The sequence below is a fragment of the Pan paniscus genome, chromosome 13 (genome assembly GCF_029289425.2).
Source record: "Pan paniscus chromosome 13, NHGRI_mPanPan1-v2.0_pri, whole genome shotgun sequence".
Lineage (NCBI taxonomy): Eukaryota > Metazoa > Chordata > Mammalia > Primates > Hominidae > Pan > Pan paniscus.
In genome coordinates, this window is record NC_073262.2 from 109,230,463 (window position 1) to 109,257,833 (window position 27,371).

The window sequence follows — 27,371 nt, forward strand, 5'->3', positions numbered from 1 at the left end:
GTATTTGAGTGTTGTTTATATTTGACTTTAAATGAATGATTTGTTTTTGCGTGTGTTTTCCTTTAAGTCATTCTGTTCTTGAGGATGACGTTGAAATGAGTTCTACTCCATGCTTCCTTGGTAACTGGTTGAGAAAGGTGACCCAGAAACTCCCTAGAAAATAGAGCAGCAAACCTAGAGTTAAAATTTGATGTGAATAAGTAGATAATCCATATGCTTATGCTGGAATTCCCAAGTAACTTTTAAAATGTAAAATAGGTGCCCTTTAGTTTAATGTGCAAAGGTTAGGGAGTTCCACTCACTCATTTATTCATTCAGCATATTTATTATGTCTCTATGCTATGCCAGGAACTCCTAGGAACTGAAGGAACAAAAGTAAATTCTTGGCTTAAAGTTGCTCACAATTTAGCAGGAAGAGACATGTTTAAAAAAAAAATTTCTAGACCCAAGGTGATGAGTAAACAAAGCTACTCTTGTGCTGGGAGTAAAAAGAAGAGCACTGATGGGCAGGTGGGCGAGGGATGCAGAAGCCTTTCCAAAAGAAGTAAGTTTTGAACTATATTGAAACATGACAAGAATTCACCAGTCTAACAAAATGGGAAACGTATTCAAGGCACAGGAAGCAACAAGTGCAAGACCCAGGAGGAGGCACCCAGACCCTTGGGTAAGTAGAGCTAAATGTCCCATCCATTCAGCCTCAGTTTCCTCCCTCCTCCGTTCTCTTCTTTCTTTCCTTCCTACCTTTCTACAACCTCTTGATCTGTAAGAATCCTACAGTAGTCAGGCTCCAAGGACACATGATGAGTTCAATCTTGTGAGCAAGATGCAACATGCAATGCTATGTGGCAAGTGCCATAATAAACATAAATATAAGTTGCTTCAGAAGAAGAGAAGAGCAAGGCTTTGTCTCTGATCCTGGAGTCAAGGAGAGTTTCACAGAAGAGGTGGCAGTTGAGCAAGAGGCTGTGCCTGTGCAATTGGGCCTAATACTGTGATCCCTTATTGTGAGATTTAACCAAGGCTTGCTCGTTTTGGTGGTGGGACTAGGGGAATCCATTCATAAATGCTTTGCAAGCACAACAACCCGTAATGCTCAGAATTGTCCTCACCAGATCTCTGAGTGTCTTTTGTTTGTGTGAAGATTATGATCTCTGTTAAAACCTTATATTTTTAGACAGTTTTCCACCGATGTGCTCGTGATGGATCAGTCTTAAGTGTTTGAGACTGTCAGTAATGACAAAGAGGGCTTCTTGACCTGGCCTGTGAACCTCTAATATTTTCTTAGCATAAAAATTCCTAGCTAATCTCAGTCTGGAGTGAGGGGGTGGGTAAGAACAATAAAAGCTTTTAAAGCATCATTTAATATATCCTTCCACTAATTAGGGGTCAACATCATTTTCTAAGTATAGTTGAGCTTCTGGTGAAACAAAATTAGCATTTGTCTATCTGCTAAGCTTTGGAGAGAAGGTTATCATTCCTCAATCTCTTCAGAAGCCCATCCACAGCTCTGACTCCTTGACTAGAACAAGTTTTTGGCCATGTATATGACTTCTGGAGAGAAATGAAATGCCTTGATTCTTCACATGAAAACAGATTTCCTGCTGATGCTCCTTTAGCAGTTGATTGCATGTGCACACACACGTGTCCTGGTGTGATTGTTAAAGACTGTACTTGTGGCCCCATGGAGTCCACCCTTAGGAGAACATTTATCTGACTGTGATGATTATTGAAAGCCAAATTCGCCAAGTAAAGCAATTGGTCCTACAAAAACAAGGCAAAACAAAACAAAATCTCTCTGAATGATCAAGAGTATATGAAGAGTTCTTCAGATCTCTTTGGAGCTTTAAATAGCTTCCAGTCTTCAGGAGGTAAATGAGGTTGCAGCAGAGGTTCTTGCTTCTTTAGGCCTATAACTCAGGGTAAGGACAGAAAAAGGTAACTTGGATTATAAATGACATCAGGGAGGCCTCTGTTTTCCAGCAACAGACAGCCTTGTAGAGCCATTGTAACTCCTATAGAGATAGCAAATGGATTGTATGCAATAGCTTTAAACTGCTTTTCCTATATAGGTGAAATGGCTACAAATCAAAGGTCACAAATGCTAAAGTCTACAGGAGCCAGTCAGTTACCAAAATGAGCTGAACAGGGCAATGGAGGAGACAAGGGCTGAGGGAGGCTGAACTGAGTTGGAGACCATACACCTTGTCCTGAAGGGAGCAGCCTCTACTCAGCTCCAGACAATTGTCACTATGAGGAAAAGTGGCCCAGTCATTGCCCATTCCATTTATTTTTCTAGAGAAGCCAGAAATCCAGGCTTTTATATGAAATTTCCTTTTAAAAAATTGTAAAACTCATTCATATTTTTTAAACACTGTGGATCAAGATGGTGAAAACAGAACCTGACTTCACATAGGATTGGGTCTACTGGCACCTAGCGGGGTAGCTTCTACATAAGATAATAGCACATTTTTATGTCTGCCCTCTGAAATCAGCTGATAGCTCCAGTGAGTATGCAGACATGGCCTTGCTTCCAGTCAGGGTTACAGGGTGCCATGTGAAGGCTCAGGCAGACGTTCTTATGAATTGCCACTTACAGTGTTGACTTAACTATTGTTTTATGTGGATAGGAGGCAGTCACTGAAAGCCACAGAGTATCAAAGAGAGCCTGCCTAAAGATACTTCGTGACGGTGGTGCTTTGTGTAATAACTAAGCTTACTCAGATATGCTCATTTATGGGAGATGAACTAAACCTATATTGGCAAATTGAGGCTCATTCCTCAAATTGAGGAGCATTCCTACATTGCTCATTGAGGCTTTGTCTCGATGTTCACTAAGGCAGTGTAGTGGCTGCCTGGATCCTGAGCCAGTGATTAGAGAAAATGCTGTGGTTGATTTTGGTTGCCTGCTACCTGGCAACCAGAAGTACCTGACTAGGTCCGCATAAATCTTAAAACAGTGTTCCTTTCTGTCTTCGATTCTCAAGGATAATTGGAGATAGGGATGAATTAGTTGATCTAGCTAATCCAGAGGCCCCACGTAATATACTGGATCCAGGGAAATAAAGGATTCCTGAGCAAAGAAATACAGAAGCTGAAAAATCCAGCAGGAAGGAAAAACTTTATTTTTTTTAATTGTTGTTTTCTGATAATTATGAAATCCTACATGTTTATTGGAGAAAATGTGAGAAAAAGAAAAATTTAAAGAAGAAAATTGAAATCAATATCATCACCACTTTATAATCTCCATTAATAATTTGTAAATTTCTTGAACTCATCATTTTCTTGGTTTTTCCCATGAACACAAAAGCAGCCTACAAAGTAGGCAGCCAGTGGTTCTTGCAGAGGATTTGTGTTGTCTCCCCTGCTCGTGTGTGTGTGTGTGTGTGCACGCGCACGCCATGTGCCATGTTCTGGTGGCTTCAAAAGAGGGTGGGACAGTATGTTTAGGGCAAAGAAGTACTTTCTAGCCTCTTGGTTTTTGGCTTAACCTGTTTATACTACTAGGAAGACTGCTTTTGCCCACCAAAGCCCAGTCAAATTCCTATGCATCCCCAAGTGTCACTTCAAATATGTACTACCTCCTTCGTGAAGCCTTTCCTGATCTTTTTAAAGCTTTCTAGAGAGCTTTAAAAAGCTCTCTACAGAGAACATGGGAGCTCCAGTTAGTGGTAGAGCTGGGATGAAATCCCAGGTATTTTAGGCTCCAGAGCCCATCCTCTAATTACATCACTTTATTGCCCTTTTTTATTCCCATTTTATTTATTTATTTATTTATTTATTTATTTATTTATTTATTTATTTATTTATTGAGACAGGGTCTCACTCTGGCACCCAGGCTTCAGTGCAGTGGCATGATCATAGTTCACTGCAGCCTCAAACTCCTGGGCTCAAGGGATCCCGCCACCTCAGCTTCCCGAGTAGCTGGGACTACAGAGCACACCACCGTGTTATAGCCAATTGTAGTTGAAAAAATTCACAATTGGAGAGGTTTAGCACCTTTTTTGAAATCACCATTCTAGTAAGTGCCAGGGTCATAATCATGCCACCGGCAGTCCGAGTTTGAATCCTTTTCTGGACCCCAGAGAACATGGAAAATAGCACTTATGACACCAAAACATGAGCAGTAGGGGAGGAGCAGTAGATCCTCAGAGAGAATCTCTTGCTGCCTACTTTTATGAGCTGATTCTGCTGGGAGTGCTGCTGGAACCATTATTTATTGTCACCACCAGGAGATCTGTTTTGGAAAGCCTTAACTCTCTAAATGTAAATTCTAGCCTTTTGTTAGAACAAGAGAGAGTGGGTGTGTGTGCACAAGACCCAAGGGAAGGCTGAAAATTCATTCGTAGGCCACTCCACCTGAGAGGGAATATGTTAAGCAGTTTGAAATGTCTCTAGGAGTCATTGTGAGAAGAAACGGGATTTTTCTGTTACCTCTGATGAGTGAAACAGTTTTCTGTTACAAAACTGATGAGTGAAAAGTCACAGGAATGCCACTTCGAATCTCATATTAAAAAGAACTTCATTCAGTCAACAAGTAGTAAAGATATCCACCAAGTAAAAGACTGTTTGCTGCACATGGTGGGTCAGAAAATGTTATGCCCAGATATCCTACCAGATATTACAGCTTGGTAAAAGGGCTAAGGAATAGGGAAAGAATTTCATTTATGATGAAAGTGTCACCCTTGGTAAGGAAAATACAAATAAATAATTATGAAAAATCAACAGAGGAACCACCTCGACATCCCCACTCTAGGGGTGTAGGGAGGAGAGCAAAGAAATTCTATGGAGGAGGTAGCATTTGAACAACTGGTAAACCACAGGTATACGGAAATGGAGAGAAAAATGTTGAGAGAAATGGAGAGGAAAAACTTGAGCTAGGTAGGATACGCAAATTCAGCTGATGTAACAATGACCAAAATACCAGAGGCTTAAAGAAGATTGAAGATTTCCTCCCCATGATGAGCAGTCCAGAGCTGGTAGGGAGGCCCTACACACCTGCTGGCTTCTTGCTGTGCAATCCTTTGCACCAGCCTTCACCTCATGGAACGAATGAGCTGTTCCAGCTCCCATCACCCTGTCTGCCTTCCAGGAATCAGGAGGGAAAGGAGGAGACACAGGAGGCCTACCAGTTCCTCTGGATACCAATCTGGCAGTTGAGAATATCGCTTTTTATCACATGGAGTGCTTAAAACTTAGTAACATAAGCACATCTAGTGCAGAGAGGCTAGAAAATGTAACGGGGAGGAAGGAGTATTCCTAAAGAAAAAAGTTTAGAAAGGGGCATTGAGAGACAGATAGCAGCCTGCCACTGAGCTTAAAGAAAAGTGCCAATGTGAGATTGTGGGAGTGGATGGGGGTAAATGGATAGGTGCCGTGATGGGCTTATTCCTCAGGCCCACTTTCAGGGAATAAAGGGGTTATATGGTGTTTCCTTCTCTATCCACTGGGAGTATCAGGGAAAGATGGGCATCTGCAGTTGGCCCTTTTGGGGAATGCCTCTGTTTAAGAAAACTGCCTTCCTCAAAGTAGACTGCGCCCAATGACTATCAACATGGGAGTTTCAAGGCCAAGCCCTCTTACCCCAACTCAGGACATCTGTGAAAAGACATCCTAGCTCCAAAAGCTCTTCCTTTGCCAACACATTTCCTGTATGGAAATTCATCTCCCTTCGCCCAATCCTGCCTCCTTCCTTCTTTTCCACAGCTGTAGAAAAGCACTCCAAATCAACACTGTGCCTGCTAATCTCTGCCCCAGAGACTGCTTCCTGGGAAACTCCATCTGGCACAATCACCAGTTTGTTTTTATCACCACATAGTGTATAAAGGGGGAGGGAAGGAAGTGAGGAGTGAGCTACTGTACCTTTGAGTAAGATTGTAGAGATCCTGAATAGTAGTGTGGAACTGGTTCTGCAGGCAGTTGTGAGCAGGCTTCTGAGGATCAGAGTAATGGAAGCTATCTGGCAGTCATATGTAAGATGGACTGTGGGTAAGAGAGGCAAGAGGTGCTAAAACAGTTAGGATGCCAAGGCCATACCACAGGTCCAAGATAATGAACACCTGACACAGGGCTCCAGCAATGCAAAATGAAGAAGGGAAAGATCACACGAGTAGAATCGACAGAACTGTGCGTTGATGTTGGGAAGCAAGAGGCAGGGAAGAGTAAAAAATAAAGTCCAGGTTTGATATCTGGTGATTGGGCTGATGGTGACTTTATGGAAGAGATCCTGGTTTAGGGAGCAAAGATGTATTCCATTTTGATCTGTTGGAGTTGAAGGGCTAACGGGAATCTAGGTGAAGATGTCCAGCAGGCTATTGAAAGGAGAGCATGGAACTCATCAGAGAGGCTAGCACAGAAATATTTACTTGAGAACCATGTAAGATTCAAAAGTTTAAGTCATAATTTAAGCCATAATCATTTATGCTATAAAATAATTGAAACCAGAAAAACTTGAGGCAATTTCCAGGGGAAGTAGCATAGAAAGGGAAAGCAAGGGAGAGGTGAAGAGAGGAGACTAAAGAGACTGAGAAAAAATATAGAATAAATGACCTGAGAGACCATTATTTCCATGAGATGGGCACTGTGTGCTAAAAGATTACTGAGAGCAGAACTGAGTTTTGTTAGTTCCAAGAACAGAATTGATGAAGAAAGTATGAATCAGCTCTTCTCATTGTAGCCATGATTCCAGTTGATGGGGACTCAATAATGGATAACACACAACCCAACTACCAAAGACCTGGGAACGTTAATAGGATACCTAAAACACTTTTGAGGGAAACTAGGATGTCTACACTTAAAGAAGTGTTTGATAATATCTCTGTGTTGCAAAAGAATGATTTTAAAAAGGAAACATTTACTTCCATTACTACAACCACAGTTGTACTTTCTTGAGGCTGAAGCTGAAATTGCAAGATTTTTGGTCTTCCAGGAACAAGAGATAAGAATTACACTCCTGTACTTATTAGAAACCAATTTTGATTTATCTGCAGAGTAGCTGTTTATCAATAACTTCCTAACAGCTTTCCACAGAAAAACCTTATTCCTGGGCCACTATGACAAAAGAGCAGAAGGTCATCACAGGTAGAACACAAAGAAAGTTGTGATTGTTCTCAAGTCTCCAAATTATATGCTCGGTGTCATACAAAAAAGAGGTGAGATGCTTAAGACATTTCATGAAGCATTTAGTATTTTGAGAAGTGTGAGCTGAGCATACGAAATGAAAGGAGGCAATCCAAGTAGGAAGGAATGGGTACAGGTAACCAAAATGGCTCTAGTTGTTATTCACCAAGTTCTCAGAAAGTTGTATAACTTCTCCTTTCTTGGCAATGTATTGCCTGGAGCCACATTTAATTTGTTGCGGTTAGAAATAAATAAATCTTTCTTTATTAAAGTTAAAAAATATGAGGCCTTGTATTCACATATTTATATAAGACCAAATAATCCGATGAAAGGAGGAAAATGTAGTCAACTCAGTCAATTTTTGCTTTGTTCTCAGCATATATACCTAGTGGGTAGCTGCCGATATGGAATAAAAAGCTTTTTGCTTTTTCAGATGAATGAATTACAGATGAACATCTTTGAAGGAAGTCCTTTGACTACATGTATACAATTTCAAGTTATGCAGAAAGGCAAACAACTGATATATCCACAAGTCACATATCACTTATATTAGTGGACTATTACAAATACTTTGTAACATAGGTAATCTCTCTGCAATATTTTGATAGTTAGCTAAGTAGCTTTACAACTCGTTTGGTTACCAAGTCTTGCATGTATTTACTTTTATGTTAGTGAAAGATAAAGATAAATTTTGAATTGCTTGTACAAAAAATGATCAATATCTAAAACAGAACTCCTTACAAAAAATGTGAGCGACAGCTAAAAATAATGGTGAAATCTTGCTTTTGAAAACAAGCGATATTTTCCACCATGGAAAAATTAAGTCCTGGAAGCATCCCGAAAGAATAATCCCATCCCCTCATAATGCTCTTCCTGCCTCCAGATATGGGGGCCTGTGGATGCTTTCATGCCTACTATTCACTGTGAGAAAGGTTGTTCTATAGAATGTGTTGTGAGGCTGACCTTTGTCCTAGGAACAATTTTAGAGAAAGGGAGAAGAAGTGTGGTATCTGGAAAGCTACCGGGGACTGTGGGTCTCTACAGAGTGTGCTTAAACTACAGTGATTTAGAAATGGCAGGGAGGGGTCACACCTCAGTCAGTAAATATGACTTTTCAAAAATGACCAGAGAAAGGGGGCTTGGATCTATTAGCAGATGAGCATGGCTTTAACTCTGTTTGCTGTTTTAATTTCCTCCCCTATTCTAGACTTTTACATCTGAAATGTTTATAATTAGAAAAGATAAGCGTTCAACAGTCTTCACAACCAGCACCAACAAGCCATCACAAACACTGCTGGGTTTTATGAAATGCCTAAAGCAAATGCTTCTAGTGTGGGTTATTGCATGGTACCCTTCTGGTCCTGAAAGGGATCGATGCAATGATTGTGTAATAGATCTCCTGAACAGTTCCATCACTTGTACTTGCTACCCAGTGAGGGAGAAGTGCTGACTAAAGTCAAGAAACTTGTTCCAAAATGTTCTTTTTCTACTGGGGAAGATAAGCTATGCTGTATATCAAGGGCAGATGTCGTGTTTGAGAGCAAAGGTGGTCAATTTTCTGAGAGTAACTCTAGATCAGGTCTATGAGTTGAAAAAAATTACAAACTCATATATCAGCGGAAGATATATAGGAAATTATAAACTTCTCACTAAAACTTAATCAGCAGTTGATGTCACAACTCTGTTAGAGTCTAGAAGTTTTCTGCATGATTATTATCATTATTATTATTATTATTTGAAACAGAGTCTCGCCTAGGCTGGAGTGCAGTGGCACAGTCTGGGCTCACTGCAGCCTCTGCCTCCCAGGTTCAAGTGGTTCTCCTGCCTCAGCCTCCTGAGTAGCTGGGATTACAGGTGCCCACCATCATGCGTGGCTAAGTTTTGTATTCTTAGAAGAGTTGGGGTTTCACCATGTTGACCAGGCTGGTCTTGAACCCTTGACCTCAAATGATCCACCCACCTTAGTCTTCCAAAATACTGGGATTACAGGTATGAGCCATCGTGCCTGGCTCTGCATGATTATTAAATCAGAGTGACATATGGATGGCTACTTCAAGATGTGCATTAGGTATGAAATTTAGTCTCAGTATAGGATACACAGATAGGATAGAGATTATTTGTATGAGTACTTGAATATATAGTGTAACATATCTTTGAATATGTAACTTGTCTTTAAAAATCTGTGCTTATGTATATACACATACATTTAATTTATCTTAGGATATAACCCTCAGACATGTGAGAAGCATGGCCCTGTTGAAAGAAATGGACTCTTTTTCAGTAGCTGCTAGTTACTGCAGGAGAGTGGGGGGCACCAGTCATCCTGAAGGTTTTTAAGGAAGGGGAGAGTACTAAACAGGAGCCTGATTGCAGAGTGACTGAATGGTGAAGAGGTTTAAGCTCTCCACATACACTTTGGTTAGGTTTCAGTGGTTTCAGATGTGCATGCCTAATGACACTTGAATTTGAATAATACAAAATTCAGTTTGGATGATCCATTTTATAAACATAAGGCGTTGTGATTTTGTTCAAATGAGCATTGATACAATTTCAAAGCCAGCATGGATTGAAGGTCTTCAAAAGTTAGGAGGACTGAAGTTGTTTGTGATCTTAACGCAATGTTTTTCTCCTTGATCTCTATCATAATACATGCTTTTATTGTCTTTGTTTCACTTGTGCTGTTTTAAATTATCTTGTTGATCTATTTGTTCACTTAAATTTTGTTAGTCTCCTCCAGGAGAAATGGAAGTTCCTGGAGAGCAAAGACTTTGCTAACTTTGTCCATTGATATATTCCTTTATGTCCATGACAGATGGCATGTGTGTGTGTGTGCGTGTGCTCGTGTAATATTAAACAAGTGAATTGCTTTGGTTTGTGCATGTCTGTCATTATATTTTAGTGCCCTGTACTCTGTCTACTCTTGTCTGCTGTGTTCTCCATTAGGTTGTGGATTCATCAGTGGTTTAAAACATATCGTGATGATCTTTGATGGCACCCAGTAGAGAATGTGGTTTGAAATAGCAAGTATTTGGTCATCTCAACAATCTTCTCTTTGCTCAGAAAGATGCTATGGATGACCCCTCACATCTCACTGTCCTGACCTCACTTCGGTGAAGGAGCAGGGGTGAGACTGGTGTCACAGAAAATAGACAGTGACTGTTGTCCTCCCTGTTGGCATCCCAACTAGAGTTCAGGACAGTGTGTGATATATTTGTGGTTTCCCTCCTTGTTTTATTAACATGAGTTAAATAAACTAGGTTCTTTAATAGAAGACATCCTAAATAACCAAGAGAATTCTACCATTTTTGGGGAATTAATGTTTGTACCATCTGTTTTACATGAGGAATGAAGAACATTAGCTGAGAATAAAGAAGTTCCATAGGCAATATGGACTTCTATTTTTTTTACTTGAAATATAGGTGCACAGAATGGGTTTAATCATAATCCCTATCATTGATATACCCTATATTTTGATATACCCTATCATTAGTCCATTGGCCTTTCACATGCATATATGTATTTATATACTTACATACTTACTTAAAATCATAAATATCCATGAGTCTACCACTCAAAACGATAATTAGAACATTGACAGTAACTAATATTGCCTATGTTAAACTCCTCTATCATGTTCTTGGCCTCCTCTCCCCTAATGTAATTAGTACCTTGATTCTGGTAACAATGGTTTTATTGTTGAAAACATACTTTTTAAACATATTTTTTATTATTATTAATAAATGTGTTATTAAGTTTTAGTTGTCATAACTTTATAAAAAGGGTATTGACATTCTCTATATAATCTTTGGGGACTTATGTTTTCCTTCTCAATATTATTTTTCTATAATCCATCCGTGGTGTTCCAACTAGCTGTACTTCATTCATTTTAACTGCTGTGAAATCGTCTATTGTGTAAATATACCACAATTTATTCATTTCCTACTCTTTGAGCATTTGAGTTCTTCCCTGTATTTTCCATATAAATAGTGTCTCTGTGAATGTTCTTGTGCATATTTCTTAGTGTACAAGTGTAAGAATTTCTCTCTGATTTATATCAAGGAGCGTAATTGCTTCTCATGAGATATATCAATGTTTAACTCTTTTCTACGGTGATCTTACCACTCTAGTTCTTAATTTTAATAATTTGCTAAACACTAGGATTTCTAGACATTTATTGAATTAATAGATTAGTGTCCCAAATCATAGAATAATAAATTGATAAAGCAAGAAAAAAATCTGAGATTACCTAATTGGACCCACTCAATTTACAGAGAACAATGATGAAATGATCTGTTTAAAGTCCTAGAAATGATGGACTTTCAGATGCAGTCCCAAATAGTTTATGGAACCATCATTGCATTCTTACCAGCATCCTCTATTTCTCAAATAAATAATGTTTGATGAGTAATAATAAACTTCCATTTTTAAGAGAATAAGTCCAGACCTAAGAAAATAAAAAGATAAGCAGAAAAGAAATTATCACAATTTAGGGTTAAGCTTGAATTTATTCAATGCATGGTTTCCCATCAGCTCACATTACCTTGTATTAAACTTGCTGTCTCCAAAGAAAGCCATTCTCAGCTCCTTGGACAAAGTACTTTACTTTCTCCCACTGAAGGTCTTTTTGCCTAAACTTGTTTGCCTCTCTTAATTACCATGTGATTTAGTTATAGTTCTTGAATTTCAAGCCTATGTCTACTGTTGAGGGTTAATTTTGAAATGCTTTTACTTTCTTCCTTAAAAGGGGGCAGATGTGGATGGGCTGGAGCAATCCTTCCACTTGCTTCCTGCCTGACATATAGATTTTATGTCTGGAGCTGTGGCAACCAACCTACGGGTTTAAGAAAGGTCAAGAAAATTGTGGAAATGTAGGACTGATATCCGTGGGCCACTGAACTAACATCAGCAGCCACATGTAGTCAGTTTTTCTGTTACTTACAGCTTAATGCATTCCTAGCTGATGCACCATGTTACAAAAATGATCTCAAACTAGATTTTGAATATTTTTAATTTTCTAATGACAGAAATTTAAAATCTTATCATTGGATATGAATTTTTTTCTCAGAGAAAAATGGTTTTATACTTTTATACCTGACATCTACTTTTCAGATGATAGTCTTTCAGTCAGAAACTTCACTTTAGAAAATGTGTTCCTAATCACAACAAAGCAGTATCCTCATTCAGCAAAAGTGTAATTAACATTTTGGGCACTGGATGAAGAAAAAAACTAAATTAGTTGACTGACATTTTTACTTCACCGTCCAGACATGTGAAAGAAAATTCACCAAAGTTAATTAATGACACTCACATCTCCAGCCTCAGATTCAAAAAGGGGCAATTCTCATATGTAAATTCAACCAACATTGAATAGGACATTATCATACATGTTTTGGGCTCTAAGGCTGAGAATGGTTAGACGTGACTCCCACTCTGAAGGAGCTCATAGTCTAGTTTAAGTAGCAGTGGGAAGGTGAGGAGAGACAGATAGGCATGTATAACAATTAGAATACACTAAGCAAATAATGCAAGCATGAACAAAATTGTATGGTAACAGTGCACAGCAGAACCAACTCCCTTAGACATACATGAGTCAAGGAAAGCTCCTCATCCCAGAAGCCCTGCTCAAACTGTAAGATGTTTTATGCATTCAACATATAGGTCTATATCCTCATTTTTCACAGATGTTTTCAGCTTGGCAAAAGTCCATGACTGTCATTGGACCCCAAGCTTTGTGAATCCTCCTGCTTCCCATATGTTGAAGTAGAAATGTAATGGTTTGTTTTGGTTTGGTTTTTGTTTTGTTTTTTCTATTCCGTCATAATTGAAGCCTTAGGAAAAGGAAACTTACAATTCTAAAATCTTAGACCTTTGTCATTGTTGCCTTGGTATATAAACCAAATTGAAAACAAATTCATTATATTGTAGTCTTTTTTGGAAATCAGTAGGACAAAAGATAGGAGAATTCTGAAAGTCGGTATCTGTAATAGTCACTCTTGAACTGCTGGGATAATTGCAAAAGAAAAACCCAACTCTTGGCAAAGCCAAAGGAATCCCTGTGGGTTTTGAAACCTGCTTGAAAGAATGGTCAAAGAATGCAAGTATCTTGATAAGTACCCTGGGGGGGGGAAAAACACTACTACATCTATTATTACAGCTACAGTATCTTCAGCTGGACAAGCAGAAAAAACATGAATGAACTATTCCTGTATCCCCAAGTAACTTTCCTTTTTCACACATTTTGGAATCAATGTCCAATATCATCTGACTACTTCACTGCAACTTGTCTGTATAAATTTGATGACACTTTAAGAATGACTCATCCATTTACCCCAATGAGCATTCCAGGAAATTGTCCTTGTTTGTTGCCATTTCCAAATGATGGAAAAGCACAAAGAATGAAAGAAAAATAATTATTTTTACTATCTGATCCTAAATGTTAAAGAAGCACCCTATTCTTAAAGGTTGTCCCCATCATTTGCAAATTAATGCACTGCTGAAGATGCAAACTACCTATATAACTGCTCTCGAATTTCATTAAAACTAATCAGAAGTCCTTTTTAATGTCTTTGAGAATTGCTTCAAGTGGCAAAAATCAGAAAATCTACCCATGGGGCACCTTCGGCTAATTGCAATTTACTTTTCAACTAGTCATCCTTTAGCCTTAGGCTGCAACTGCACAAAGCTGAAACAACTCTTTGGGTGACAAATGCCAGTCAAACCAGTTATTTAGCATCATGTAATTTTAAATGACCATTGGTTTTCTGAATATTTTTTAACAAGTCAGAATGATGATGTGATGAACTGAGTTCAGATGAAAATCGTTAAAATTATTTTCTCTGCAGTTGAGACTGCCCTATGCTCCTTCCTAGTTGATATTGGGGGACAAGTAGAGGAATAAGGATAGACTATATGGTAAAGTTAATAGAGAGTGACAGACAATGCACATTATTTAGGACAGATAAATGACAGTGAATCAACCTAAGTTTCAGAAAAAGAACCATCACTCTTAATCAACTAACTGACCCAATAAAAATCCCTTAATGGGAAATAGGGAGGAAAAAAAATGGTGTTTTCTTTGACATCACCTGAGACCATGTATATGAAAATAATGTTTTGTAAAATGTAGGTGCTGTCCAAATGTTAGCCTTTGCTAGAGAGAGTCTAATCTGTGAAAATGAAACCACAATGATAAGACATCAAACTAAGCATCCTTATGTGTTCAACAGAATATAGAGTGTTTCAATCTAATGGCTTGGTGGTGGCTTTCTTTTTATCTAAATGCAGGAATTGGAATGTCATTTTCCTCTTGCAATTATCAAGCTGAGAGTGGGGATCAGGATTAAAAAACATATATTTGGCCAGATGTGGTGGCTCAGGCCTGTAATCCCAGCACTTTGGGAGGCTGAGGCGGGTGGATCACGAGATCAGGAGTTAAAGACCAGCCTGGTGAAGATGGTGAATCCCCATCTCTACTAAAAATCTAAAAAAAAAAAAAAATTAGCCGGGTGTGGTGGCAGGCACCTGTAATCCCAGCTACTTGAGAGGCTGAGGCAGAGAATAGCTTGAACCTGGGAGGCGTAGGTTGCAGTGAGCTGAGATTGTGCCATTGCACTCCAGCCTGGGCAACAAGAGCAAAACTCTGTCTATAAAAAAAAAAAAAAAAACACCAAGAACAAACAAACAAAAAAACCCCACATATATTCCCCTTCCCAAGAATCTTGCCAAGTTGCCCCAATAACCAAGAAATAGAAATATATGTTACAACAGAGTATGTAGTGGTTAGGTTCTTATTCTAAATTTAAAAATTCAATAAGATGATTACTTAATTTACAAGTGCAAGTTGATAACTTATATTTATTAGAAATGTTTAATCAGGACATTATATTCCAGGGTGGCAGTACAAAAGTATACTGAAGGTGAAAACTTCCTGTCCCAAGTAATTACTGTCATGCATTACTTAACGTAGGGGATACTTTCTGAGAAAAGCATCATAAGGCGATTTCGTCGTTGTGGGAACGTCATAGAGTGTACTTATACCAATCTCGATTGTATAGCCTACTACACACTTACGCTATAGAGTATCGCCTATTGCTCTTAGGCTACAGACTTGTACAGCATGTTACTGCACTGAATACTGTAGGCAATTGTAACACAATGGTAAGTATTTGTGCATCTAAACACAGAAAAGGTAAAGTAAAAAATATAGATTATAATTTTATGGGACCACTGTCTTATATGCAGTTCGTTGTTGACTGAAACATCATCCTTATGCAACACATGACTGTTATATTAAAGAAAAAAAAGCATATGAGCAGATACCAGCTAGACGTAAAAATTATCTTTTAAAATAATTTTTATTCCCATTGTCAAGAGCTGCTCTAGGCCTTCTGATTAGGATGGTGATGTCACACACCTTCAGCTTCTATGAAATAGGATGACCATTTCAATTCATTATTTTCAGACTTATAAGAAAGGTGGAGCTCAATTACAGTGGCCTTTATCACTTCATCTTAGCCACTTATTTCAGTGGTTGTGCTTAGGATTCAGAGCACAAAAATGGGAAAATCTCCACCTCTGAAATCTGAATCATGAATCTCCCTCTCCTGCCTTTCAGTGTCCCCTCTCCTTACTCCACTTATACCTGTTTTCTCTGCCTTCAATGAGACTTCCAGTTCCCCCCTTTCCTCCCAGTCTTTCATTTCTCTACTCCTTTTTCTAGCCTGCTTACACCCTTGATTCCTTTAATGGGTGGCGTAATGACTATTCTTTTCTCCTACATTCAGTCAGATGAGCATTGTAGAAGGAAAAAAATAACTAATATTTGTCAAGTCTTGCTACATTTAGCACCATTCTAAGTGTTTTCTGTATATGATCTCGTTTTATTCTTACTAACCATGAGGAACATTTCTGCCCATTTTACAGGCAAGAAATCTGTTTCACAAAGATTAACTAACTTGCCCAAAGCATTATATCAAATCAAAAGCACTTGATTATATCAAATTGTAGACATCTCATTATTTAAAAAAAAGAAAACTAAAAGAAAATGCTGCAATTCTAATTACAAGGTGCCATCAGTTGACAGATATATCCTGATTTCAGCAGTGTTAAATGTGCATTGCCTCTAAGAATCAATGACATACAACAAGTGAGGGATCCATAGCATGATAGTCTTCACTATTATGTTATTTTACCTCATAAAAGCCATACAAGCATGCAAAATGTTTATGACAAATTGATGCAAACTTTACCTGGGATTTGAGTACTGTTCTTTAGTCTATCTCCTCTCTCCTCTCTCTTCTTTCCTTCAAAGATTAATCACAGCTTTTCTGCTCTTTTTAAGCTTCCTACTTAACACCTGCCCTCATTCACTTTTTTTGTGGATCACTGTGCATCTTACTTCATTGAGAAAATGAGACCATTCGTCGCGTGTCTCTTAACTTCTGCGCCTCCTACCCACCACACTACCTGTAGACATATCTACATCAACAGAGAACCTCCCTTTCTCCCTCTGTTTTCAAGGGCAAGTGTTCTGCCCTTCTGTTATAGTCTGGCTCCTCCTTATCCTCTTACCCCTGTTGCTTATTGTTTCTTCTGAGGTTACTAGTCATCCTTCTCTCCTAATCTGCAACCCCTCTCTCTCTATGAGTTTCTCTCCCGCAGCCTGTAAACATGGCCAAGGCCCAACTCCTAACCTTCCACTCCAGTCTTTCTCCCTCTTATTTGAATTTCGTGGAGAATACTCCACAGGCACTGTCTTCATTTTCTCACCTTCCATATCTGCTTCAGCCCACCGCAACTTCTCCTCCCTTAACATTTAGTTGAAATTGCCCTTAACAAGTTTCTTGGTGACCTGCTATTTTTTAGATCCAATGGAATTTTTTCATCTTCATTTTATTGACCCCCTTTGCTGAGTTTGTGTGATATGGTTGATTTCTTCTTTATGTGAAAAGCTCTATCTTACTGGCTTCCAAGGCAGCACACTCTCCTGATTCCTCCTATCTCTTTGTTGTGACTCCAATACTGGCATTTTCCAGGTTCTATCCCAAGTTGTATCCCTACTGTTGTAGCCACTTTCCACACTTTTCTCTGATGGTTCAAAATATTGCCTACATGTTGATGAAATCCCAAATCTGGACCTCTTTCCTGAGCACTGTATCCCAAATATTTATCTTAAGTTCCCCCTTCTTCCCTACCTACTCGGAATTTCCATTTGGATGTCAGTCATCTCACACTCAACATGTTTAAAACCAGATTCTTATTTTCCTTTCCTAAACCTATTCCTCAAACCATTTCTCCTTTCAGCTGATGGAAATTCAAATTTCCATTTACTTATTCCCCAAAACTTGGTGTCATCTTCAACTTCTCTCTCTCTGTTGGACCTTATATCCAGTCCATCAACGAGTCTTGTCCCTTCTACCATCAAAATATATTCAGAATCTGACCACTTTCACCCTCTCCACTGCTGCCACCCTTATCTATTCCGCCATCTTATCCCACCTTGATTGCAACAGCTCCTAACTGAGCTCCCTCCTCATCCCTTGCTCCTCTCTGGTCTGTTCTCTACTGAGCAACCAACATGGATTTTTGGTCACTTCTCTGACCTCATGTCCTGCCACTATGCCCCAAAAACACCCTTCTCACACCACACTTGTTCCAAAGCCATCAGAGTTGTTTTCCCACCCCCAGCCTGAAGCATTCTTTTACTATGCATGACTCACCCTCTCACTTTTTTGGGTCTTTGCTCAAATATCTTCTTATCAGGAAGGGCTTCTTTTAGTATTCTATATAAAATAGCTCTTCTCCATCATCCTTTTCCCTGCTTTACTTTTTGTTGATCACCCTTTGTTTTTTTCACAGAGACTCGCTTTGTAATCCAGGCTGTAGTGCAGTGGCATGATCTCAGCTCAGTGCAATCTCCGCCTGCTGGATTCAAGCGATTCTCGTGCCTTAGCCTCCTGAGTTGCTGGGAGTACAAGCGCGTGCCACCACACCAAGCTAATTTTGTGTATGTATTTGTATTTTTTTTTAGTACAGACGGGGTTTTACCATGTTGGCCAGGCTGGTCTTGAACTCCCAACCTCAGGTGATCCACCTGTCTCGGCCTCCCAAACTTCTGGGATTACAGGCATGAACCACTGCACCTGGCTGACCCTTTGTTTTTTTATCACATCTGACACATTCCTCATATATTTTTTCATGGGCTTCAGAATGATGGATAAACTTTATTGACTCATGCATGGCACTACTTGTTTATTTAATTAGCTAGTTGTGTGTTTGTTTTTGATAGATAGCTGTAAACTCACCATTCAACATAGAAACTAGAAGCATAAATCATTATATATTATGTGTGTGCACATGTATACATATACACTATATATGTGTATAGATATAATTTTAAAATTAAAATACAAATAATTTTTTTTGCCGCCACTCCAGACTCAACTAGCATGTAAGCTACATGCGTCCAAGGACTTTGTTTTGTTCCTTCTATATACACAGCATGTAAAATAGTGCCTAACACATAGGCACTTGAAAATAAAGTAAGCACTGCATGTTTATATATGAATGTTTTCAACAGTAATGTAACTATTGACATGTCCCAAACCAGGGGACACATATTTACCTCTGTTCTGTTCGGCCTTCCCTCTCTACAGTCCTTTCTTTGACTTCGCTCCCCAGAAGCATGAACTGCGATGAGCACTCCCTTCCTGCCTTTGCTTGTACTGTCTTTTACCCCTGAAACTGCACTCCTGACCCTTTGGCTTTAGGATACCTGTACAACTCGTTTTTCCAGACATTCACGAGTCACCTCCAAATGCTTTCTCGATCTGACAATTATGTGTCTTGGGGTTGATCTTGTCATGGAGTATCTTACTGGAGTTGTCTGGATTTCCTGAATTTAAATGTTGCCCTGTCTTGTTAGGTTGGGGAACTTCTCCTGGATGATGTCCTGAAGTATGTTTCTCCAAAAGCATGAGCTCCTCAAAGTTCAGGAAGCAAGTCCAAGACTTCACCCTTGATCTTTTTCCACAGCCCTATGGGGTGAATAGAAGCAGATATTAGATACAGCTCACACATAGAGAAACTGAAGTACACTCCATCATTTCTGAGCAGGAGGAATAGTTCAGAGCCCCCCAGAACTCCTCTTCAGACCTCCTATTTAATGGTACCTTGGGGAAGGGGCTGGTTCTCTGTGGCTTCGGCAAATCTTACTACAAAGCCTTGTGCCGCTCGGAAGGTAAACATGGATACTATTGAGCTGGCGCAAAAGCCTTCAGTTAGTGGAGACTACAAGTGGTTTTCAGGGGCTGAAGGAATTTTCAGGAAAGGGGCAAAACGTGGAAACACTTGCAGAGGGAAGACCTCTGCCTCAGGCCCCTTGGCTGGGTGTGTTTCAGTTAAGATGGGCACTTATGCTCAGAGGAGCACTGGAGCAGTGACAGGGCTCTAATCTGGGACTGGGATAGTAAGTAGCTGTGAGGTGAGAATCAAAGGGAATCCCAGGCGCTTTTTTTTTCTTAGAAAGCTGGGACCCTGCTGTGAAATCTGGAGCGGGGTTGTTGGGGGGTTGAGGTGCTGACCAAAGCGATGCCAGCAGCAACCCAGTCTCCTGAGTGACCCAGGCCAGGGTCTGGAAACAACGGGGTGTCCTGGCGACAGTTAGGGGGAGCTTCCAGCAGGGCGAAGTCCCTATCCTCATCTCTGCCCTCGGGGGTGTTTTTCTCCTTTCAGCCCAGGGCTACAGGCAGGAGAAATTCACACCTGGAATATCTCGAGGAGGCGCCTTATTTCCTCTGAGCCCTTGCTGAGTGTCGAGAGGGAGCTCATGTCCCTCCTCCGACCCCAAGAGTCCACAGTCTTCCCTCACACCCCTTTATTCTCGGACGAGGCCCGTGTGGTGAGCGGGAACCCCTGCTGTCCCCTGGACCAGCGCGGAGCTGGGCCCTAACTTTGCAGTTCCCGCCGCATCGGCACGCACCCGCGAGGTGGGAGCTGGAAGCCCAGCCGCACAGAGGCTCAACTCCGGCAGGTGCAGATTGGGTGCGGGTCAAGGCCAATGAGAGTGTGTGTGGCCAAGCCCGCTGGTTTCCTGAACCGAAATTCTCCGGGGAGGGAGAGAAGAGGAGGGTGCGGGAGATGGACTTGGAGGCGAGAGGTGGCGGCAGTTTCCAGGAGCTTTGACGTAGACTTGGAGAGGCGCCGAGCACTCCCACTGCTTAAGTAGAGGCACGGTAGCCTCTAGGACGCGGAAGCTGGGGACAGCCACTCGCTCGGGAGCAGCCTGAGCGTTTCCTCTCCGCGTACTCGAGGGAACTCTCTCCACGCGTTCGAGGGAACCCGGAAGGGGCCAGGCGGGTGAGTGCGGAGGGAAGCCCTTGTGCCATCTGGGAGTAGAGCCGCCGAGTCAGGAGGTGAGTGGGGCTCAAAGGACAGAGTGGGTCCCTGGCAGCTCCGCCCTGCGGAGGGTGAGGCTGCGGAATCAAGTGCGGGGCCGAGACTCAGCGCGGGGCTCGTAGCAGGGTGCACGGAGGACTCTAGGTTCAAGGAACTCAGAGAAACACATTTCCAGGGTCTGGGAAGCCTCTCCTAAAATTTAGAAGGGGACCTAAAGGAGCCAATTTGAGCGCCGTGGCGCCAGCAGACAGGGAGTCCCGGATAACGCCAACTTCAGTACCTTGGACAGAGTCCTGCCCTCTGAAAACTTAGCTTAGACTTGTCCTTTAGGAAAACCACCCTTTGAGGTACCTCGATATTTTAGTTCGGAAAGGGACACAACAAATATGATTTCAAGTAGAGATAATGCATACATGATATGAAAGATAGAGGAAATAGTTTTTGAATAATCTTGTATCTCTAACATGCTTCTTCAATATAGGAACATGCATGTTCAAAGACACTTTCTGAAATATTTATTTAACAGTAGCTAAACATGTCCTACTGCTGTTCAGAAGAGAGAGATTATCCAACTTATGGTGTTATCATTAAATATTCCAATATAAGAGTATTCCCACAAGCTGTATTTTGCTTGCTTTCATGATACTAACATCTAAAAGGTTTGGAAATATAATACAAACCTGAAAGTGAGCTGTATGTGCCCTTCCTATTTTTCCTTTATGTTAGAGCTGTTTAAATGTGATACACATTTTGTATAGTCTGTGAAGGAATATATACAGTTTTTCTGGCAAAAAAGTGAACATTTAGGTTATTATTATTTCAAGAGCATCGTTTATCATTGCACCTGTCCGAAGTGGTAACAAAAGAAAAATTTCAAAGTGGTATGTGGATGCCTCAATTTTATGGCAACAGACATTGAAAGCCAGAAAAGTTGAATGAGAGTCACGTTTTTTTTAAAAAAAATCCTTGAGATTCATAGCAACAATAGAGAGATTATAAAACATTATGTTTATGAAAGTTATATCAGAATTGCAGAACATTATTGGTATTTGTAAAATGGCTTATTGATTCTACTCTAATTGGTTGAATATATGTCTCTTTGTTTCCACATATATTCATCCATACTTTTAGCACATTGTCTTTTGTTAATTTTACTATAACATTTGACAATTCTGATGTATTTTTTAAAAAAATTAAAAGTCACTGTGAACAGGAATGGATCTAAAGGTTAAATATATTTAAATTCTTAATTATATATAAGTCCTATATTAGGAGAGCCAGGTTTCGCTAAGATATTATGGAATAGTTAAAGCCATGCAGCAAAATTTTAAATGTTCACTTAGTATTCTGTTAGGCTACATTCTTCTGCACCAGAGAAAAACAGATTAGCAGATTAATTCATTCATCTTGTAAAGGAACACATCTTAGGAGTGAATATGTCTTGGCCTAACTGTCTTGGATTTATGTTCACTCCCTGGCCTGCCAATGAGTCATTTTAGATAGAATGGAGCTTGTGATATGGGAGCTTGGCTAAGATTTCCCTACTTTGTGACAATGATGTGTTTCCTTTGCTGGAAGTAAGGTTATTAAGGGCATACTTATTTTCTTTACTGAGCAGAGCACAAGCGGGGACTGATACGAAATATTTCCATCCTGTGCAGTTTTAGGGCCATGGCTGATCCTGGGAACAGAGGAGGGATCCACCGCCCCTTGAGCTTCACCTGCTCCCTGCTCATTGTGGGAATGTGCTGTGTATCTCCTTTCTTCTGCCATAGCCAGACAGACTTGCTGGCTCTTAACCAAGCTGATCCTCAGTGCTGGGAATCCTCCTCAGTGCTTCTCCTGGAAATGTGGAAGCCTCGCATTTCCAACACTGTTTCGGGCTTCTGGGATTTTATGATCTACCTGAAGTCATCTGAGAACTTGAAGCATGGAGCACTGTTTTGGGATCTGGCCCAACTCTTCTGGGACATCTATGTGGACTGTGTGCTCTCTAGGAACCATGGCTTAGGAAGGAGGCAATTGGTTGGAGAGGAAGAGAAAATCTCAGCAGCGCAGCCACAGCACACAAGGAGTAAACAAGGTGGTCAACCCCAGCTCCCACGTCTTTTGAAAGGGTCAATCAAGTATGCGTATGCTGAATTGTGAGGAAGAGGGAAATGGCATTAGGGGAATCCAATGTCATATATATTCCTCTCAAGAGGTGAACCCCAAGAGCACATAACTGATAGGAAGATAGATAGTACTTCTTTTTGCATTGCATAGTAGCTGTTTATATCAACATATTGTCCTCATCCTCATACTTCCTGTGAACAGCAGCAAGGAAGAGTCAGAAGGAAAAGACAAAAAGCATGATTCCCAAAATACAGCATAAAAGTATAAACAGATCCCCCAGGATCAACATTATTTTTTACTATTAGCCTGAACACTGGCAGTCATAACCTGGTGTTTACTTGCCGTGGAATTGAGAAGACTTGAATATAAGCTTAGGAAACATTTGCAGCACACAAATTCTTGCCCTTGTTAAACTGAAAATAAATATTGCTTTCATGTAAATAGAGAGGCTCTTTGAGAGGTATTCAGTTGAAGAAATAAAGAGTAAAAAAGTCAGCCGGCATGTAGATTCACTTCATGTTGCTTTTTGAATGAATCTCAAGTAAGTAATTAACTTGCAGCAATCTGAGTAATTAATTTTTAGTAAGTTGGAACTTGCTACAAATTTAGAGTTTTTCATTGAAGTAAATACTATATTCAAATAGTCTCGTCTGAGGGTACAGAAAAAAGTCCCTTATAGAATTAGAATGAGGTTGAGTAAGCCTCTGTGAGTAAGCAGAGAGATGCCTGAACCCTAAACATATTATTGTTATCTTTTTTTGATGTCATTTCAACCAATGAGCATTGAAACCTTTTATCAAGGGCTGTTTGAGTGCCAGTAACTCTTTAGAATTATATATACAACAGTAGAAAACAGGGGCATAACTAATTTTTACATTTGTACATTTTAGTGTTAGAATTGTTACATATTCCTGTAACCTCCATATTAAAATAGCAATTAACAGTGGTAGTTCTAGTGCTACCCTTTCCCAAGATATTTTAGAGCTTTTATATATCTAGTTTGTTTTAACCTTAGTAATTAAAAATCCTCATGATTTGCTAATCCAAAAAACCCAGATAATTCATGGCTATTATTTACAGATAAGTTTATTATTTTGGTAAGTATTATTGTAACTCAAACCAATTTCATTTTTAGAGGAAATATTCTTTCAGCAGCCTTGCTACTAAAGTAGAAATACCAAATGAATATTTTTAAATGTTGGTTACCCATATTTTAAAAATATTTTGAACAGAGGCTGCCCAGGCATCAGCACCAGTACGGACCATGGTTTTTTTTTATTCTGTACTGCTGAGGATGGTCTGTAGGGCCTTTTCTTCCATACTTTAAAAATCATATTGGCCAGGCATGGTGGCTCACGCCTGTAATCCCAGCACTTTGGGAGGCCGAGGCAGGTGGAACACGAGGTCAGGAGATCGAGACCATCCTGGCTAACACGGTGAAACCCCATCTCTACTAAAAATACAAAAAAATTAGCCGGATGTGGTGGCAGGCACCTGTAGTCCCAGCTACTCGGGAGGCTGAGGCAGGAGAATGGCGTGAACCTGGGAGGCGGAGCTTGCAGTGAGCCGAGATTGCACCACTGCACTCCAGACTGGGTGACAGAGCAAGACTCTATCTTTAAAAAAAAAAAAAAAATCATATTTAGCTGTCTTACTCAAATCACCAGCAATATCTTTTTCTATCTTGCACTTACTTTGAATAACTCAAAGAAATGTCTACTAAATAAATGAAAATATTATTTCTATTCAGCTGAAGAGAAAAAGTTGTATATATACTTATTTTATAAAGCTTTTCTCCAACACAGCTTCAGCTTTGGAAGTCACTTCCTTCATCTTGCTACGGAGTTGTTGGTGATTCAGCTGGTCTGCAAACTTTAGGGAGTTGGTATGCAAGTAGCCAAATAGCAGGAGTGAGCATTTCACTTTATTGAGATTATTTTAATGTTTGACACAAAAAATTGTTTGCAGACCAAGAAACAAGACTTTCCATTTGGTTTGTATAACCACAGTCAAAGAGGGTCTTGGGTCAAGGAAATACCAGGTCCAACAGTTAAATAGTTACAGGAACATTGAGATTTCATCTCAAGAGGCTTGATTAAATCTCTAGTGGTTCAACTGGGCTCTGAATGTACCTGCATGCATCCTCCAATATTTTTTTTCTTTTGTCCCTCGGGGATAATATGTCGTTAGGTTGGGACGGGAGTGAAGGTGAAGCAGTGCTTGTCTCCATAGTTCTCAAGGAAATCACATCATCAAGTCAGAAGACAAGAAGAACTAAAATAAGTGTCTACGTAATATGCAAAAAGGTTCTTGTTATTTTGATGTCTTCAAATCAAATAGTGTAAATGCACTTGATAAATCTTACTATGAATCCTACTTTGTTAAAAACATAAAACTCCTATGTAATTTTGCATGTTAATATATCATATTTATTAATACTGAGTCAACAAATATGAAAACAAAAAAAATCAAATTACTGCGTGACCGTGAGCAAGTTAACTAACTAATTTAGCCATCAGTTCTTTCAACTGAAAAAGAAATGTATGGAAAGTAGATGACACACAAAGTCTCATCTTTTCTGTTCCAAAGTACTGTGATTCTATAAAAAAAAGAAATGTATGAAAGGCACTTATTTAACTATGAGAAGAACCTGGAAGAGCTTCACCCCAAGGAGAGTTGACTGAGCTGGATGATGACCTGGACACCATGGCTGTTTGTAACAGTGATTAGCAGGAACAGATGAGGTTCAGAAATAAAAGGGCTAGAGATGTCATTATGAGAAAAGCCTCTAAAGATCATTGTTATTTAGTCTAGAAAGGCATGGGATAATAGCTGAAGGTTGAAGTATCCAAGAGAAGGTATGAAGAGGATGTACCCAGAGTTAACCAGTTAACCACTAAATTTTGATGGGTTATGTCAAGGGAGAAAGAGAGAAAGGGTGAGAGAGACACACAGACACAGACACACACACACACACACACAGAGAGAGAGAGAGAGAGAGAGAGTGTTAGGGAAAGAGCATACTGATGACTCCCAAATAGAAAATAACAGAATTGAGAGTAACTCATGGGTTAGTAAAGACTTCAATGCAAATGAAGAAATTTTGAAGTGCATTCTTCTTTGTGTCAAAAATGGTGGCCTCCTCCTTCAACAAACCTTGCTCTGCCACTGGGAGGGACAAAAAGCCCGCCTTCCTGAGCCTGGCATTTTGTATGTTCTAGAAAAATAGTGAGTCTTTGTTTTCCTCTGCGATGAGAAAATTAAAATTTAGATTTATAATCTGATGGTGTTTGCAGCTGATGTCTCACTAGCTGGCCAATGCTCATAGTGCTTATATTTTAAACACTAACCAGAAGAGAAAACAATGGTTCAGAAACATAAATAGACTCTCAAATGCTTGATTTTCTACTTCACCCACTCCAAGAAATTTTCTAAGCCACATACTCAGCAATTACCCACCTAGAAATCTACTGTTAAGAAACATTTAGAGCTGCAGCCAATGATGCAATCCAAGGCTATTCATTGCAGTATTATGTATAGTAACAGGAAACCTGGAAATAATCTAAATGTCCCACGATAGGGTAGTGGTTAAATAAGTTATAGTATAAAGTGTGCATACACAAAACTATGGTTATCTCTAGGAGGTTACATTTTGAGTGGTTTACATTTTTTTCTTCATATTTCTATATAAAAGTATATAATGACTATTTTTCACTTTTTTAAAATCAGGCAAATATTTTAATGCCTATTAATTGACAAAAATGTACTTATTATAATGTATTTGTTTTAGATTATATAACTAAACTGCATAGGACACAAGACTTTGCACAAATACACACTTACATATATTCCTCTGAAATCAATTTATAGAGAATTTTGATATTGGAGTGGCAGAAACATCAAACCTGCCTTTTAAAGATAATTTATTGATATTTAATTAACCTGAAACTAATTTGGTGATCTTATGAAGTTCCGCTTTTCTACTTTCAGGTACATATTCTCAGCTTCTAAGGACCTCCTTCCTAAAGAAGAAAGAGTTGATTGAAGATTTGATAAGCATGCATGTGCGTAGGAGTGGGTCTAGTGTCATTGGAAAAGTGAACCTGGAAATAAAGAGAAAATAAATTGAACTCGGAGCTAATTCATGCCTTGGAATTAAATACACATATATATAACATTTTTTCTTAACTATTGATTATTTATTTATTTTAAATGGTGGGAATGCCCAGAGATAAATATGAACCCAAATTCTCTCAGTATACTTATTTAAAGCTGCTTTCTATTATTTATTTATTTATTTTAGGCTGCTAGCATGTTTCTTCTAATGGTGACATTACTGCCAGTCTATCCCACAGTCTAAAGGAGTTAAATAACTTCCAGAGATGACTTGAGATTCTTTGTATTCATTTAATATTTCATTTTGGGATGCTTGACATGTTAATAAACTAGTGTGCCATACACTTAACTTGAATACACTGCATGGCTTCCAAGACTTTAACCACTGGATTGCTTATGCACAGGCACATAAGGGACTACATTTTGGAATTACTAGTTACTGACAATCTATGATATCTGAATCTTGTTTGACAGCATATTTTTGAATACTGAATGAAGCAAAAAGTAAAACAGAACAAAAAACTGGCAAATAAAGCATTCTTCTAATGAAAACAAAATTAATAAAAGCTCTGGACCCCAGGTAATGTTATTGGAGTCTCTTTATTTCAATATTTAATGTTACCACTAAT

At 39.4% G+C, this 27,371-nt stretch overlaps 1 protein-coding gene across 1 annotated transcript; it reads left to right on the forward strand.

Moving 5' to 3' along the window:
* Positions 1 to 104: 104 nt before the first annotated feature.
* FAM237A (family with sequence similarity 237 member A) lies at positions 105 to 27,314 on the forward strand. The gene is made up of 4 exons (XM_055109009.1): positions 105 to 664; positions 7,550 to 7,698; positions 22,173 to 22,594; positions 26,617 to 27,314. The coding sequence occupies exons 3-4, from the start codon at positions 22,183 to 22,185 to the stop codon at positions 26,748 to 26,750; spliced, it is 546 nt and encodes a 181-aa protein (XP_054964984.1). The 5' UTR covers positions 105 to 664; positions 7,550 to 7,698; positions 22,173 to 22,182; the 3' UTR covers positions 26,751 to 27,314.
* Positions 27,315 to 27,371: the final 57 nt, after the last annotated feature.